This window comes from Pongo abelii, chromosome 15, assembly GCF_028885655.2.
Source record: "Pongo abelii isolate AG06213 chromosome 15, NHGRI_mPonAbe1-v2.0_pri, whole genome shotgun sequence".
Taxonomy (NCBI): domain Eukaryota; kingdom Metazoa; phylum Chordata; class Mammalia; order Primates; family Hominidae; genus Pongo; species Pongo abelii.
This window is the reverse complement of record NC_072000.2, coordinates 97,933,317-97,950,010: the sequence shown is the minus strand read 5'-3', so window position 1 is coordinate 97,950,010 and position 16,694 is coordinate 97,933,317. Positions and strand designations below refer to the sequence as shown.

The 16,694-nt window shown below is 40.9% G+C and overlaps 1 protein-coding gene across 19 annotated transcripts in view; it reads right to left on the bottom strand.

The window, feature by feature from the left end:
- The window catches only part of UNC79 (unc-79 homolog, NALCN channel complex subunit), a 280,888-nt gene that overhangs the window by 130,158 nt on the left and 134,036 nt on the right, over positions 1-16,694 (bottom strand). For all 19 annotated transcript variants that reach the window (XM_054530438.2, XM_054530441.2, XM_024231534.3 and 16 more), the window contains 5 exons: positions 9,052-9,242; positions 8,326-8,449; positions 5,950-6,090; positions 3,135-3,356; positions 815-1,042 (listed from right to left, as the gene is read on the bottom strand). In XM_054530438.2, coding sequence (XP_054386413.2) covers positions 815-1,042; positions 3,135-3,356; positions 5,950-6,090; positions 8,326-8,449; positions 9,052-9,242 — 906 coding nt within the window. The remainder of the gene's footprint in view (positions 1-814; positions 1,043-3,134; positions 3,357-5,949; positions 6,091-8,325; positions 8,450-9,051; positions 9,243-16,694) is intronic.

Sequence of the window (16,694 nt, the reverse complement as noted above, 5' to 3'; positions counted from 1 at the left end):
ATAATAATAATAAATAATTTTTTTAAAAAAATTTAAAGACACAAATACTGGTTGTCCAGGGTAGTCAAATTTTTAGGAGTGAAAAACTGCTATAACGTGAGTTACCGACAGCAAGGTATGGCAACCCAAGTGTCTGTCAACGGCTAGACGGAGAAACAATTTAAAAATGCATACATTTGGCCAGGCATGGTGGCTCATGCCTGTAATCCCAGCACTTTGGGAGGCCGAGGAGGGTAGATCACTTGAGCACAGGAGTTTAAGACCAGCCTGGGCAACATGGCAAAACCCCATCTCCACAAAAAATAATTTAAAAATTAGCCAGGCATGGTGGTGGGCTGTAGTCCCAGCTTCTTGGGAGGCTGAAGTGGGAGAATCACCTGAGCCTGGGAGGCAGAAGTTTCAGTGAGCCATGATCAATCTACTGCACTCCAGCATAGGAGACAGAGTAAGGCACTGTCTCAAAAAAAAAAAAAAAAATACATTTTACAGTATCCATTGTCACTTAAACTTTGTAATATAACTTTGTGATAAAAGTTCTTTTAAGAATACTACTAATGCATGAAACCGTATGAATGGAGGTGCTACAACCCTCACTCAAGCCACTTAATAGAATTCTGTATAGCGTGGCTCCAGTTTGTATCCCTTTCCAAGAGCCTGAGTTGGCAGAAGCAATGGGAAAAGTTTCTTTTAACGCAGTCTCACGTATAACCCAGCATGGAGTATAAGATGCTGCTGGAGGAAGACTCCATTACATCAGCTACTGCAGTCTTTAATGCTGCTATACATGGGTCATCTCGTTTCTTCAACTGCTTACCACCAGCCGGCTTTCTTCTTTAGGAGCTAGTCTCTCCAGGAGTTCACAAGCAAGCTGATAGCAGAGGATACTAGACTGACATAAGTTGCACTCGATTGCTTTTTCGTCCTTCTGGCAGGTGTGGGATCCCCCCCAGGGGGCTTGGAAGACATTGTTTATAATAGAAATAATGTCCTTTGATAAGCTGTGCTCTAAACCCATCGTGATTCCATCATCTTGTAACTCCATCTGAAAGACATCAAAAAAAGGACACACGCACACACACAAAAAAAAAGAAGAAGAAGAAGAAGGAGTTTGGTCCATTTGTCTAATATTCCATTGGCACACTACTTGGGGATAATTTTCACTAACTGACAGCAATATTGAATTATTTAAAGACAATATAGGCTTCAAGACCATGAATATACATTGCTGTCCGTGGGTTTTTCTAGAAGGAGTATAAACACAAGATGAAGCAATTGGAATTATTTTAAAAATCATGTAGGAGATTTAAAAGAGAGTTGTTGTTTTTGGCTAATTGGTTTGTGAGATTTTACACATTTAAAAAATGCTGCTCCTCACCTAGAGTCCAGATCTTGGTTTCTAAATACCATGAGCTGCTAAAAGGAACCAGGGCTCCTTGGAGAAATGGCTGAATTCCAGGGCTGGGGCTGGGAAAATATAAGATGAGCCTGGAACATCTTGTCACACCAGAAATCAAGGAAGAGTTCACAGAATGATGTGGACGTGCCAAAAGAACACAGGAGCCAGCTTGAAAAGATTCCCACTGGCCAAATGTGGAACAATACGAGCATCAAAATACAGAATCATAGTAACAGATTATAACCCACCAAATAACATAAAAATCCATGGGCACTGCGGGAATGAGTAGATAAATAAAGAAACACATAAATGGGAAAGAAGGAGAAACTATTCCATCAGTAGAATACCAGCGAATACATTTAGAAGAAATGATGGAATTGGAAAATTATCACTTGACTGCCATGATAGTAATAATTGATGAATCATCCACTGATGCTAAAACTAGTGGATGAAAGCCTGATAATAAATAGGAAATCCATAAGGTAGTTACAAATTACTTATTAGTTACAAAAGGGAAAATAGTGACTTTATCACAGAAAAATATGGCAGATTTTGGTCACTTGGTTAAGGTGACCAAAGTTATCATCACAGTAATGGGACATTATTATATCTTATGCCTGCTGACATGATGCATTACAAAGGATGTAACATCACATCTGTGGTCTTGCTGCCAAAAAAATGCATGACCCAAATTAATTCATAAGGAAGCATCAGGCAAACTCAAATTGAGGGACAGTCCACAAAATAACTGGACTATACTCTTCAAAAATGTCAAGGCCCCATAAGTATAGACACCTATGAGGTGCCCACAAAAATTAAAAATAATTAAAAAAAAAAAGTCAAGGACATGAAAGATAAAGACTGAGGAACTGTCCTAGATTAAAGAAGACAAACGGAACAGTATCTGTAATTGCAATGAGTGCTTCTAGATTGTTCCTTAATCAAAGCCAGGCTTTTTTCTCTTGCTATAAAGATGATATTACTATTATTATATCAATTTTCAAAATTAATAATTTCTGCAAGTTATGTAGTAGTACTATAACACTATTAATTTCCTGATTTTGATAACTGTACTGTGTTTATGTAAGAGAATGTCCTTTTTTTTAGAAAATACACTCTGAAGTGTTTAGGGATAAAAGGACATCATGTCTGCAATTTAGTCTCAAACGATCTATTAAGAATTAATGCATACACATGCAGAGAAAGAGAGAAGCAGATGTGGTAAATGTTAACATCTGGAGAATTGCAGGGAGGAGTATTTGGGGATTCTTTATAGTATTCTTGTAACTTTTCTGCAAATCTGAAATTATTTCAAAATAAAAGGTTAAAAAGAAATGTTCTCATCAAAACCTTTTTAACTTCTCTTTTTAAATTAACTTTAAAAATCAATGTACAAAATATATTAAAATTAGCTTCATCACTATAGAGTTGTACCTTGCCCTTCCCAACAATAGTATCATCCTTTTTGTTCATGCAATTTATTTAACAGAATCAATTCTAATGACGCTAGGGTGTTTCTAAAATTCAATCCATTCTCATATGTCAACATCACTGCAGATATTCACATAAGTAGTTTTCAGACTCTTTAGGAAATCTCCAAAGGAGTTTTCAAAAGGTCTTGGGTGATGCTGCATCGTTTTGATAAGTGTGGAGATGCCCAACACATGGAAAGAATTGCTGTACAACGCTTTCTCTCATTCTTCACCTCTGAACTAAAGGAAGCTCATGCTTCAGCTACCTGCTTCAGGAGAAGATCAAACATGAGGATGAAACAATTTAGATTCATTTCATCATCTTCACAATCAAAGTCAATAGTCCTTCCTCCTGGGTGTCCAAAATTCTTGAAAGGGCTACGAAACGGACTACGCAAAGGACTCCGAAACGGACTCTGAAAAGGACTATGAAATGGACTGAGCATATTGTGCTGAACTCGTCGGCCAGGATCAGAGGCAACACTCACCTATAAGAAAGAATGGCAACACATAGAAATGAACTCACAGAAGCTCAAATTGCTGTGTAAAATATTTGGGGACTCTATGGAAGGTATTTCCAGCTGTCACACTTATTTCTTTCCTTAACCAATGGCATTAGTACCTCCAAATGCTAAGGATTCTCTCAATATATAAAAACAAGAAATAAAACCACTCAAACTTCCTAGTTGTCAGGAAGTGACATCAACACCCTGAAGAATGAAGGCATCTGCCATTACATTTTTCAACCCATCAAACATGTACAATTAGACCAGATTGTTTGAGTCTACTGAAAATCGTACCCTGAAAAATGAGAACTTACAAAAGTAAAATATTGCAAGATAATGTTTAGAATCAGAAGCACAGAATCTCAGGTTGACCTGATTGGTTAAAAGATGGTCTCTGGGGATTACAATTATTAAACTATTATGAGACAACAATATATGACAAACCTTTTGTACTGGTTATTCTCCATTTGTCCACCCAACCCCCACTCAGACTCTTACTACCTCCTTCGCCCTACTCTATGCCCAAGAAGTCGTGGACTGAGTCTCCTCTGGCTCCTTTGCTGCCTAGCTTCCAGTTGGGTTAAGTCAATGGTTTTTATTTTTTGGATTATTTTGTTGTTGTTTTGTTTTGGGACAGAGTCTTGCTCTGTTGCCCGGGCTGAAGTGCAGTGGCATGATCACGGCTCTCTACAGGCTTGACCTCCCACTCTCAAGCAATCCTCCCACCTCAGCCTCCCAAGTAGCTGGGACAAAAGGCATGCACCACCAGGCCCAGCTAAGTTTTTGAAATGTTTTTGTAGAGACAAGGTCTCATTATGTGGCCCAGGCTGGTCTCTAACTCCTGGACTCAAGCAATCCTCCCACTTCAGCCTCCTGAAGTGCTGGGATTAGAGGCATAAGCCACCAAGCCTAACTGGGTTCAGTCAATGGGAGGTACCAGCAGAAGTCCTGAAACCTGGAGGAGAGAGAGGCAGGAGTATTTCTCCCCTCTCCCTGCCCACTTGGGTGCTACATCTCTGGGAGCATCTCCAGCACTCCATAACTTCTCCAACCAGCCCTTTCTTACAGTTTCAGCTCCTGTTTGGTACCCCAGGAACTCTTTCCCTTGTTCCTTCAGCCCTGGGAGTGTAAGGACTTTCTACTGGACTGTTCCTGGACTCTAGGTGCTTTGTCCACCCATATTGCTCCTTTAGCTCCTTTAAGCTTTCCCATAACACTATAGGAAGAACCTCCATTAAAGTCTGTCATTTAAACTATCTGGGATAAATTCTGAATCAGGACCCTGACTAACACATCTGTACATCACTCTCAAATCATATTTCTCTCTTTTTTTTTTCTTTTTCAATTTTTATTTTAGAATCGGGGGAACACATGTGCAGGTTTGTTACAAAGTTATATTGCATGATGCTGAGGTTTGGGGTATGACTGAACCCATCACCTAGGTATTTTTCTGTCTTAAAAATCTTTGTGGTAACCACAAAGCTCTTCAAACACCATTTTTAAGGTAAAGAGGAAGATTACCCCATTAAGAATCAGAATACCCAGGTATTCACAGTGTTTCTGTAGGAAATCACTTCACTTCACTGAACATCAGGTTAGGTAGTTGTAAAATGAAGATAATGAGTTATTCCCTGGCTGCCTCACACAATTCTGTGATATTGTTTGCTGTGAACACATTGCACAGAATAAAGTGCTACACAAAGGAAGGTCATCTTAAAGGTTACAGAAGAAAGAAAGAAAGTATAGATGGTTGGCAGCTGGCTCCTATCAGGCAGATGACAAAATAAGTAATGATATTCTTTAAAACACTGAATGTAAACCCATAATCATGTTCCATGTTTTAATCCCTAGATATCAGGTGGGATGGCTGGAGCCTATGGCATACAGTGGGGGAAATTTTGTAGAGAGGCTTGACAAGGACAAGTGGAGGACATTTTCTGTCAACCATCCAATAAGAGTCAACCTTTCCACAGCTGCTCACGGCCTGAGAACAGCAGCACATCAGCAGAGACTCTATCAGGCCTCCATAGAAAAATAACCAAAGCTGTCCAGCAGTTTGTATATACTTTAGACAGACTATCTTGACTTTTCTCATCTACAATAATGCAAAGGGGTCAATAAAATAGGCTCAGTTGGTTCACAGTGACAGCATCCCTCACAGTCACCAGTAGTTGATCATATCTTCCCAAAAGACAAGGAAAAACAACAATCATCCAAACTCCTCCCAGACTCCTCGCCCCCAAAGTGAAGCACTGATCTGCCTAGGAGATGGTAAAAAAAATTCTTATTCACCAGGAGACTCATAAAAATGGAACGTTACCAAAAAGCTACTCTTTTTCATCAAGGGAGAGAGCTAAAATTCAAAGAAATTAAAAATAAAATGAAAACTCAAGAACTTACTGATTATAAACTATACCAAACTATACCAAACAAATGTGACTATTTAATGCACACAGTGAGATGGGCTGAAAACAAATTTTTGGTTTCTTATGACAGTACTTTCAGGCGTAGGATAACTGACAAGGGTTTTCAAGATTTTTAAAAGTAAGACAAGAACAAATGTGGCAATAATTACCCTTCGAGATGCAAGGTTCCCTGCCAGTTCACTGACTCTTGATTTTCTTTGATTTGCCAGCTCTTTGACTGAATTAACTCCATCAGAAAACATACTTATTAGTAGTTGAAGTGGAACCATGATATCTAACTCCGATAATACCTAGGGAAAAAAGGCATATATCCCCCAAAAAACACATGTAAATTTTAAAACTCAAAAAAGCTATATTTAACCTTCTTTTTCCAAAGCAAATTATTGAACATAAGGATAATTAGCCTTACATGTATTCTATCAACACAGTCATCCTCCAATTTTCATACTAAGAAAATCAAAGTTATCACTGAACTTTCTCCTTTCCTCACCCCCAGCATCCAATAGGTCACCATGTTCTTTCTATTAACACTTCTCAGTTTCTCTTGACGCTGTCCCCCACTCTCCATACCCACCACTAGTGCCTTAGATCCCTACCTTTCTCCTGGACTAGCACTACTTCTCTGGTCCATCCCCACTCTGATCTCAATGACCCATCCGATCTTGCTGTCTGGTACAACTTCGTGTCAGTCTGGGCCCAAATAAAGTCACTTTCTCTGTCATTAATTTTCTGGAAAAAAATGCCTTCTTCCTTCAGACAGAATTAATCCATCCTTGTTTTCTGCTTTCTTAACCTTTATACATACCTTTATTAGAGCAATTATTACTTTTTCTTCTGTTTAATTATCTAATCCTATTCCTCCCACTGTGAGCTGCTTAAAGAAAGGAAGTACGCAGAAAGGACTATTTACGGTCCCATTTTTATTCCAGTGCCTATTCCAGTGCCTGGCACATGGGAGCTGTTGTACGTGTTTCCAGAATTAATTATAAATGAGTCAACTCTAACCACTATAGTGTCCACTCTATCCTCCAAATAGACCAAGGCTGGAAAACCTCCTTCAGCTGCAGCACTCTGTCTTATAAACCAAGGCTGGATGAAAGCCCAGTTCGTAAAACGTGTAAATGTTGCCGCTGTAGCTATAGGGGGGACAAAGCTGTATGGGCTCATCCCCAAAGAGCACAGTGTAAGGGCTGTGCAATGGGGTAACTGAGGCAACATCCAGCCATCTGTAGGAAGACTGGCTCTTAAAAGGAGAATTACTTTACTGAAATCCATTTGGGAATAAATGGTTTAAATTCTAAATCCCAAAGTTGACTTTTTGTTTGTTTGTTTTTTGAGACAGGGTCTCACTCTATTGCCCAGGCTAGAGTGCAGTGGCTTGATCATAGCTCACTGCAGCCTCAATCTCCTGGGCTCAAGAGATTCTCCTGGCTCAGCCTCCCAAGTAGCTGGGACTACAGGCGTGAGTCACCACATCCAGCTAATTTTTGTATTTTTTGTAGAGATGGGCTTTGGCCATGTTGGCCAGGCTGGTCTTGAACTCCTGAGCTCAAGTGATCTGCCCACCTTTGCCTCCCAAAGTGCTGGGATTACAGGTGTGAGCTACCGAGCTGGCCCAAATTTTGACTTTTTAAAAAATGGTCCCTTTACTCTCTGTCAAATGTGAAGAATATTGCTCTTTAGTTTCGAAAAGGCATCTTTACAACTTGAAGAGCTTATGGGATCCTATCCTTGCATGACACAGAAATGTATCTGTACCTGTAGTTAATCTAAACATTGATTCTGTCCTCATTTTCTAAAACTGCCCAAACTCATATCAGGTATTCAAGTTAATATAATAAACTTTAATTGAACATCCACTTTTAAATACAAATGTGTGCCATATTCTAGGAGGAGAGGATGAGGAGGGTTATAAATACAGAAATGAGTAAGACCTGGCCCCTGTACTCAGGAGCTTGTAATCAGGTGGCGAGACAGACAAAAACTGTGAGACAGAAATAGAACCAAATTCACACAGAGAACCTGGGAAGATGAGGGTTTGAAGTAGCAGGAAAGTTCACATAGGGGATAATTTTTGAGATGGACTTTAAAAGGTAGGTTGGAGTTCACAAATAGAGACAGGAGAGGAAGTCATCCCAGGCTGAGGGAACAGCATGAACTACTCACTAAATCCTTCCCCAACTTTCCAAGTAAAGGACCTGTTTAATATCAAAGATTTATCAGAATCCCACAAGACAGCTATTGTACTTTTAATAGCCATTGATGGAAAAATACAAAAGGACCTAAAGCTACTATGAATTCAGTAATATTATTGCACAATTTATATATTTATATGTTATTAACCACAACTAGAGCAACATATATTTGAAATTTACTCATTTATCTATGCACAGGAGATATTCTTTCTTGGCAAACATGGGGACTTATGAACTCTTTGCTATAACTCCCACTCCCTCGACCCAGGGATCTAAAGCTTATAAGCTAAGAACTATTTCCTAAAATGATCGAAAGTATTATTCACTTACATGAAGCCATAGTAAAGCTTGCTCCTGCACAGAGGAGGGGTATCCTGTAAACCGACAACTAATAAAACCAAACATCTCCTCCATTGAGAAAGGCAGAGGACAGAGTTCAATGTCAAACATTTTGCTGGAAAGCAGAGCAACAAAAGTAAATGACCAATGGGCATAGATTGGGTTCTACTAATACCACCACCGTCTTTCTAACTATTCCCTATTTGGAGAGCCAAGCCTTTTAGATTAGTTTGTGTTCTGAACTGTTATCAGCATATTTCACTTTACTGTAAGAGAAGTTTATGTCATTGAAATAGAGATCTTATAAATAATTCATATGGTTGTTAATAACATTACTGTTCTTCCTCATATTAGGTTTAACAGAAGGAATTGCATTTCTAAAGCATTAGCATTGCTCCCCAACATCTAAAACAGTTTGCCTTTGCACTTTCCCACCACATCCCACCAATTATATTTGAAAATTTCAAAATAAGTAAACATCTGTTTTTATCTATTTACTATTCCACAAGAACAAAATCTTTTCTGGACAATGCCAAATCATCTTAGGTTGAGGTATTGCAGCTATTTCATGTTGGGGCTTCAAGTTTCTCCACAGGGTTGTTAAAAAGTAAATGAGATTATATAAAACACTTAGTAGGGTGACCGGCATACAGTACATGCTCAACAAATGTTAGATATGATTATAATTACAGTGACTTCATTAAACTACTTACCCACCTTAATACTTCCCTGAATTCTTTTAACTGATTATCTGGGACTTCTGTTCTGATGGCTTCCAGCCATTCCGGCATAATACACTCCCAGACAGACTGATTGATCACATTATAGGGGATCAGGCAGAGGATTCGGTTGAGACCTTCCTTCAGCTGAGTCACTGTGCTACAGGACTTATCCCAGTAGCCACCAACCTGAAGAGGTTTCCATAGCCACAGGGGAAAAGAATGAAACACACTGGTTACAACCGTACTCAAGGACTTCCTAAGGCAATGGGTACAGAGAAAGGCCACAATCCATCATGTCTGAGTCCCAGGCCAAGAATCTTCAGTGTGAGATTGATTCGTAAGACGGCAAACCACCAGGATCCATCACTTACAGAAAGGAAAACATAGTCACGAGTAGGCTCAAATATTGATTACAGATTGAATTTTTAATGATGCTACTGTTGATTTTCCAAATCACATGTGAATTAAAGTTCCAAAGATTTATTCCCAACAGGATGAGCATGCTATTAGAGCATTCTTATTCCTCAAGTCTGATAAATCCATTACAACATGCACGTTATAACTATGCTTCAGAGGAACACGGTTTTCTACTACCGCATGCTTTGTATTGCAGATTTTTCATTACAGGAAATACAGTAGCACACAGTGCTCTTTTTACCCTATGCTGCATACTCTGCCACAAGTTTTTTCCTAAGAATGTTCTAAAGGTAGTTGAATCTGTGAATAAAAAGGACTGGCTTTTTAAACTAATTAAGATAGTATATCAATTTTTAAGAGCAGGAAAAAGTTAAAATCATGAATTTACAAACTTAGGTTGTTTATAATCCTGATGTTAGAGATCGTATATTCTAAGTATCAACGTAACAAAGGTTAAACTGGTCCTGAGTCTTTACTAAATAACACAAGATGTGTGAGAAACTACCTTAATTTAAATGAATTCAATTTTTAAATGTTTATTACATCTAGAATTCCAGATTATTCCAAAAAATTCATCAATTCTATTTTAAAGCTCCAATATCTATTTGGTGCCATATTGACCAAAATCCTAGACAAGACAATTGACTAAATATTTTCAAGAAGTGACTGTATTTCTGTAATTTCTGTTGTGTTGTTGTTAGTTACAGGTACAGACAGAAAAGAACCAACACTAATAACATTGAGATCCTGAAATATATCATTACTGAAGCTTTTTTTGGCTATGTAGTTTATGATCAAGCCATATAAAGGCTTATTGGTTTTGAATAGTATTTTGGAATTGAGGGAAGAGAGAGACCTTCTCCTGTTGTTTTATATTGTTTTATAGTCAGTACCTGTTTTAAGGAAAAACAACAAGAAAGTAAAACCAAAGACAGGCAGCCCGGCACCAGGCCCGAAACCAGGCCTGGGCCCGCCTGGCCTAAACCTAGTAGTTAAAAATCAACTCATAACTTACAAACCGATGTTATTCATAGATTCCAGACATTGTATAGAAGAACATTGTGAAACTCCCTGCCCTGTTCTGTTTCTCTCTGACCACCGGTGCATGCAGCCCCTGTCATGTACCGCCTGCTTGCTCAAATCAATCACGACCCTTTCGTGTGAAATCTTCAGTGTTGTGAGCCCTTAAAAGGGACAGAAATTGTGCATTTGAGAAGCTCGGATTTTAAGGCAGTAGCTTGCCAATGCTCCCAGCTGAATAAAGCCCTTCCTTCTACAACTCGGTGTCTGAGAGGTTTTGTCTGTGGCTCGTCCTGCTACAGAACAAGTATGCTTTTGGAAATCCTAAATTGTCAGTGGCCAGATGACAGATCCTTTGAGCTGGAAAAGCTTTCATATTTAAAAGGATTTTTAGAGAGCACTTACCCTAAGCAAATGTCGTAATTACCTATACGGGAGGATGAAATGGAAAGAAGGACCCAAAAAGTATCACAGCTAGCCTAAAAGGCTCCCTTAATAAAATTAAATAACAGAAATCAGATTTAGAACAAAAATTTAAATCTACACCCACCATAAAGTCCCCTTCACCACCTTCCTCTTGCACACAGCCCAGTGGAAGGCTGATAATCCAGTCTGATAGGAGATATTATGGAAGACTTCCCTTTACAGGTCAATGGGCTAAGGCGGAATGATGTGCTCAGAGGGCAGGAATTCATCCTAAAGGCTCTGTTAAAAGATTTATAAAAACATTCCAAACGCACACAGCTCTAAATTCAGAAGCCCTGGAACACAGGAATCTTTTGGTTTCCATGTCAGTTAGAAATTTTCTCTCCGACTTAAGGGGACAATTTCAAAATAGGGCAGTTGGACAGGCAGGCCAATCCATGAATGCTATTGTTGATGTCACTACCCAATTCTTTGAAGTATTAAAAAATAACTGTTCTAGGCTGAGGTGAAAGGATCGCCTGAGGCCAGGAGTTCAAGACCAGCTGAGCAGCAGAGTGAGACCCTGTATCTAAACACATTTTTTTTAAATTAGCCAGGCATGGTGGTATGCACCTGTAGTTCCATTTACTTGGGAGGCTGAGGTGGGAGGATCGACTGAGCCCAGAAGTTTGAGGCTGCAGTGAGCTATGGTTGTGCTACTGTACTCCAGCCTGGGCCACATAGTGAGACCCCATATCTAATAAATAAATAAATAAATATTTTAAAAAAATAAACAAATGTTCTGGCTTTACTGAGTCTTTACAAAAACAGAAATGTAGCTTTAGGAATAACCTAAAGCTCCACCCATCCTTCTTACCAATCCCAAAACCTCCCCTCCAAAAGATGCTTGCAGATACTATAAAATGCCAGGACACTGGAAAAGGGACTGTCCTGCCCTTAAGAAGGAGAACTTAAACAGTAATTGTCCTGGGCCTCAGCCTGGACATGTAAACACTGCAGACTCTCCAGACAAATAATTGTCCATTCCCCCATCCTCCCTTAAGCCCCTACATGTTAAAGCTCAACACTGCTGGGAGAATTTCCTGTTTGTTGCAGACCAAAACCTGACAATAGGCAAATATGTCCCTGGAAATCCTCTTAGAGCAGTTACTTTAAAAGTCTGCATAATTCCTCTCCCCTTTTGAGATGTAAATCTTCTACCACCCAGAACTAAATTTTCAAGAACCTGACAGCAATCTCTCTCTTACTTTTTTTTTTTTTTTTTTGGAGATGGAGTCTGGCTCTGTCACCCAGGCTGGAGTGCAATGGCGCAATCTCAGTTCACTGCAACCTCCGCCTCCTGAGTTCAAGCAGTTATCCTGCCTCAGCCTCCCGAGTTGCATGGGACTACAGGCATGTACCACCACACCTGGCTAATTTTTGTATTTTTAGTAGAGACGGGGTTTCACCATGTTGGCCAGGATGGTCTCCATCTCCTGACCTGAAGCAGTCTGCCCTCCTTGGCCTCCCAAGGTGCTGGGATTACAGGTGTGAGCCACCACACCCAGCCAAGAGCCATCTCTTTAAAATGCAAACATCCAAGGAAGTAATTCTGCTTTAGATCCCAGAATTGAGGCTCCTCACTTTTACTTGTAGTACTGCTTCTTATCACAAAATTCAAGAAATTTACTTCCCCTCCTGATAAATACCAATTAAAATTCCAGTCTCTTGAGAAAACTCCAATGCCTTTTTCCTTAGCTCAGCCCACTTTAAAAAGTAGCTTTGCCGTTGACTAAAGCAACCACCTGAGGCTGAGCCACAGCCTCTATGAGATTATACATCAGGGCAACTAAAAAGATCTTAAAGGTTTCCCCCACAAATATCAATAAAAAGCATTAGCCCTTATAACGAATAGGTAACAACTTGTTCCATCTGCCGAAACACAATTTGAATAAAAGTGAGGCAAAGATGAAAAAGAGCTCTTATATAAACTAGCAAGTTTGTTTGTTTGTTTTTGTTTTTTGGTTTTTATTTATTTTATTTTTTTGAGAGGAGTTTCACTCCTGTTACCCAGGCTGGAGTGCAATGGCGTCATCTGGGCTCACTGCAACCTCCGCCTCCTGGGTTCAAGTGATTCTCCTGCCTCAGCCTCCCAAGCTGGGATTACAGCCACCCGCCACCACACCCAGCTAATTTTTGTATTTTTAGTAGAGATGGGGTTTCATCACATTGGCCAGGCTGGTCTTGAACTCCTGACCTCAGGTGATCCACACTCCTCGGCCTCCCAAACTGCTGGCATTACAGGTGTGAGCCACCACACCTGGCCTAAACTAGTAAGTTTTATATCACTTTTTGAAAGTTATAAGGTCTCTATTTGTGTCTGTATGTTTGTGTATGTCTATGTGAGACAGAGTAAGGATGGAGCTTGGCTCAGCTCTCCCCCACTAGAGCATTCTTTCACGCATTCCCACTGATCACAAAACAACACTATGCTACCTCACTGACACCATACCCATTAATAGTTATATTAAGACCCATTAATAGTCATACAAAGTGTGAAAGGAAAACCTTGGGCGCCAAAATTACTAAGCTAAAAGGAAATGTCAAGCTGGGAACTGCTCAGGGCAAATCTGCCTCCCATTCTATTCAAAGTCTTCCCTCTGCCACACTGAGATAGGTGCATATCTGATTGCCTCCTTTGGAAGGGCTAATCAGAAACTCAAAAAGAATGCAACCATTTTTCTCTCACCTACCTGTGACCTGGAAGCTCCCTCCCTGCTTCGAGTTGTCCCCGCCTTTCTGAACAGAACCAATGTATTTCTTACATATATTGATTGATGTCTCATGTCTTCCTAAAATGTATAAAACCAAGCTGTGCCCAAGCACCTTGGGCACATGTCTTTCCTGAGGCTGTATCACAGGTGCACATCCTCAACCTTGGCAAAATAAACTTTCTAAACTAACTGAGACCATCTCAGATATTCGGGGTTCACAAAAGAAAGTAGTCATTCTACTGATAAAAGAAAAACTTCAGCCGAATTAAATGCAAAGGAGTTTAATTGAGCAATAAACAATTCACAAATTGGGCAGCTTTCTGAGCCAGAGTAGGTTCAGAGACTCCAGCACAGCCACATGGTGGAAGAAGATTTATGGACAGAAAAAGGAAAGTGATGGACAGAAAAGAAAAGTGAGGCCGGGCGTGGTGGCTCACACCTGTAATCCCAGCACTTTGGGAGGCCAAGATGGGTGGATCACCTGAGGTCAGGTGTTCGAGACCAGCCTGGCCAACATGGGGAAACTCCATCACTACTAAAAATATAAAAAATTGGCCAGGCATGGTGGTGGGCACCTGTAATCCCAGCTACTCGGGAAGCCAAGGCAGGAGAATCGCTTGAACCTGGGAGGCAGAGGTTGCAGTGAGCCGAGATTGCGCCACTACACTCCAGCCTGGGCAACAAGAATGAAACTCCGTCTCAAAAAAATAAAAAAGAAAGAAAGAAAAGTGAGTACAGAAATAGCTGGATTGGGTATAGGTTGGCATTTGCCTTTTGTGAACATGGTTCCAACAGTTGGCTACATTTGACTGGCCAAAACTCGGTGATTGGCACAGTGTAGGCTATGGTCCATTCATACCTCCACTTGTTACAGATCACGATGTACAGAGAAACTTTTAGGCCAAACTTAAAGGATGTAAGGAGGCAGTTTTAGGTTAAACTTGATTTAACACTATATTATTCTTTTGGGCTTTCATGTTTAACCATGTCTTTTACTTAAAGAATTCCAGGCCGGGCGTGGTGGCTCAAGCCTGTAATCCCAGCACTTTGGGAGGCCAAAGTGGGCAGATCACGAGGTCAGGAGATCAAGACCATCCTTGCCAACACGGTGAAATCCCATCTCTACTGGACATGGTGGTGTGTGCCTGTAGTCGCAGCTACTCAGGAGGCTGAGGCAGGAGAATCGCTTGAACCCGGGAGGCAGAGGTTGCAGTGAGCACAGATCGTGCCACTGCACTCCAGCCTGGCGACAGAGCAAGATTCCATCTCAAAAAAAAAAAAAAAAAAATTCCAGAAACTGGCCTAAGGATATCCAAAATCGAACCAAGGTTGTGGAGTGTCCCTACTCAAGAAGGAATGCTGAACTATTGATTTACAGCATTGTTGCCGCGGGCCAGACCACCAGGTGGCCTGTTACTCAAGGTAACCATCACAACCGGCTATGCTGACCTGTGTACCTTACCCTTAACATGCTCTGCCCAGCCCAGCCTGCACACCTTACCCCTGATGTCAATTCCTGCTCTTTGCCTAATAAAACAATCCCTACCAACGCTTTTTAGAAAACCAGTGGGAGGATTCTTGCACTTCCACTGTCTCCCTTGCTCTTGAGCACAAGCCCTGAAATAAAACCCTTGTCTAGGAAATCCGCTGGCCCCATGTCAATTTCCATTACATGGGGAGCCAAAGAGTCTGGTTTATAAGAGATTCTCCGGCAACCACTGCAGGTCCACAGGACATGGGGAACATTTTTCTCTCCCAAGCGCGAGGCTTGTGAGCCAGCACGATGGCCGGACCCCTCTGCAGCTGATGGGCAGCTGTCTGAAACTTCGGTTTAGTATTGCTGCAACTGGGAGTTTTCCTCCAGCCTCCCCAAGACTCCTTGCCACCCCTCTAAGCTATGCTTTCCCTCCTCTCCTGTCCCCTATTTGTTGTGTTTTTATTTTTCCTTCTTCTTCCTCCCTCCTTCCTTTCTTTTGGTTGTCACTAACTTCATCAGCTCCAGCTGAATAGATACCCACATAGGACGTGTTGAAATGGTGGATTGGCTCAGCCTGAATAGTCACCCATGCAGGATGGATTGAAACAGCTGATCAGTTTACAAAACTCTGTTTAGTGCCCTGGCTTTGAACTCTGTAATCTTCTTTAAGTCTTCTAAGTATTCTCCCTCCCTTTGCCACACCTTGTGGGGAAGGGAAGCCTGTGGACTTTCCTGTCGTCTGTCTGTTTGAGTGTGAAGCTACTGACTGTGGGCGCTGTTAAAGCAAACTAAATACGGCCTGAGAGGAACTCCATACTTCTATATTTGAGTCCCTGTGGATGTAACCTAGCTGTAGAAAACAACGTATATGGTCGTCCATTTTCAAGACAAAATACCTTGAATACGCTTGGACCTGTAAGCTATGGAAGAACAGGATACCCTAGAGCCCTGCCTTAATAGCCAGTGTCTGCTTATTGGGACCCTTTAGTTACTCTCACCCAAACCAGAGGATTTAGCTTAGAATGGAAGTTTACTAGCTTGCAAAAATAGCTCACCTTATCTATTCCTAACAGCTTGCTTAACCCCCTGGGTCATAGGTCAAACACTTGAAGAGTCCCAGAGCTGACTACAATTACAATGCATTAAGGGCTGCAACAAAATGCAGCAAGAAGACCCTAAAGAAAATACCAAAAGCCCCAACCCAATGACCAATAAAAAACAAGAAAAGAAACTTAGGTGACTACATCCAGGAAGATTGTAACCCCACAGTGCTCAGCCTACAAGAATTGGGGGAGGGACTTGCGCACTAGGGGATAAATTGCTTGCTGTAACTGTACTAGATGTGCCTGCTCAACAGACACCTGATCTTGCAAGACTGACAGTCAAGTTTCACTTTCGCTGTACTTCTGGTCTCTTAGCCCATTCTTTGGGTTTGGACCGGTAGACACGCCTCTTATAATTTGGGTGAGCACTGAGCCTAAGCTAAGCCATTGTATCCCCTGTGACCTGCATGTGTACATCCAGATGGCCTGAAGTAACTGAAAA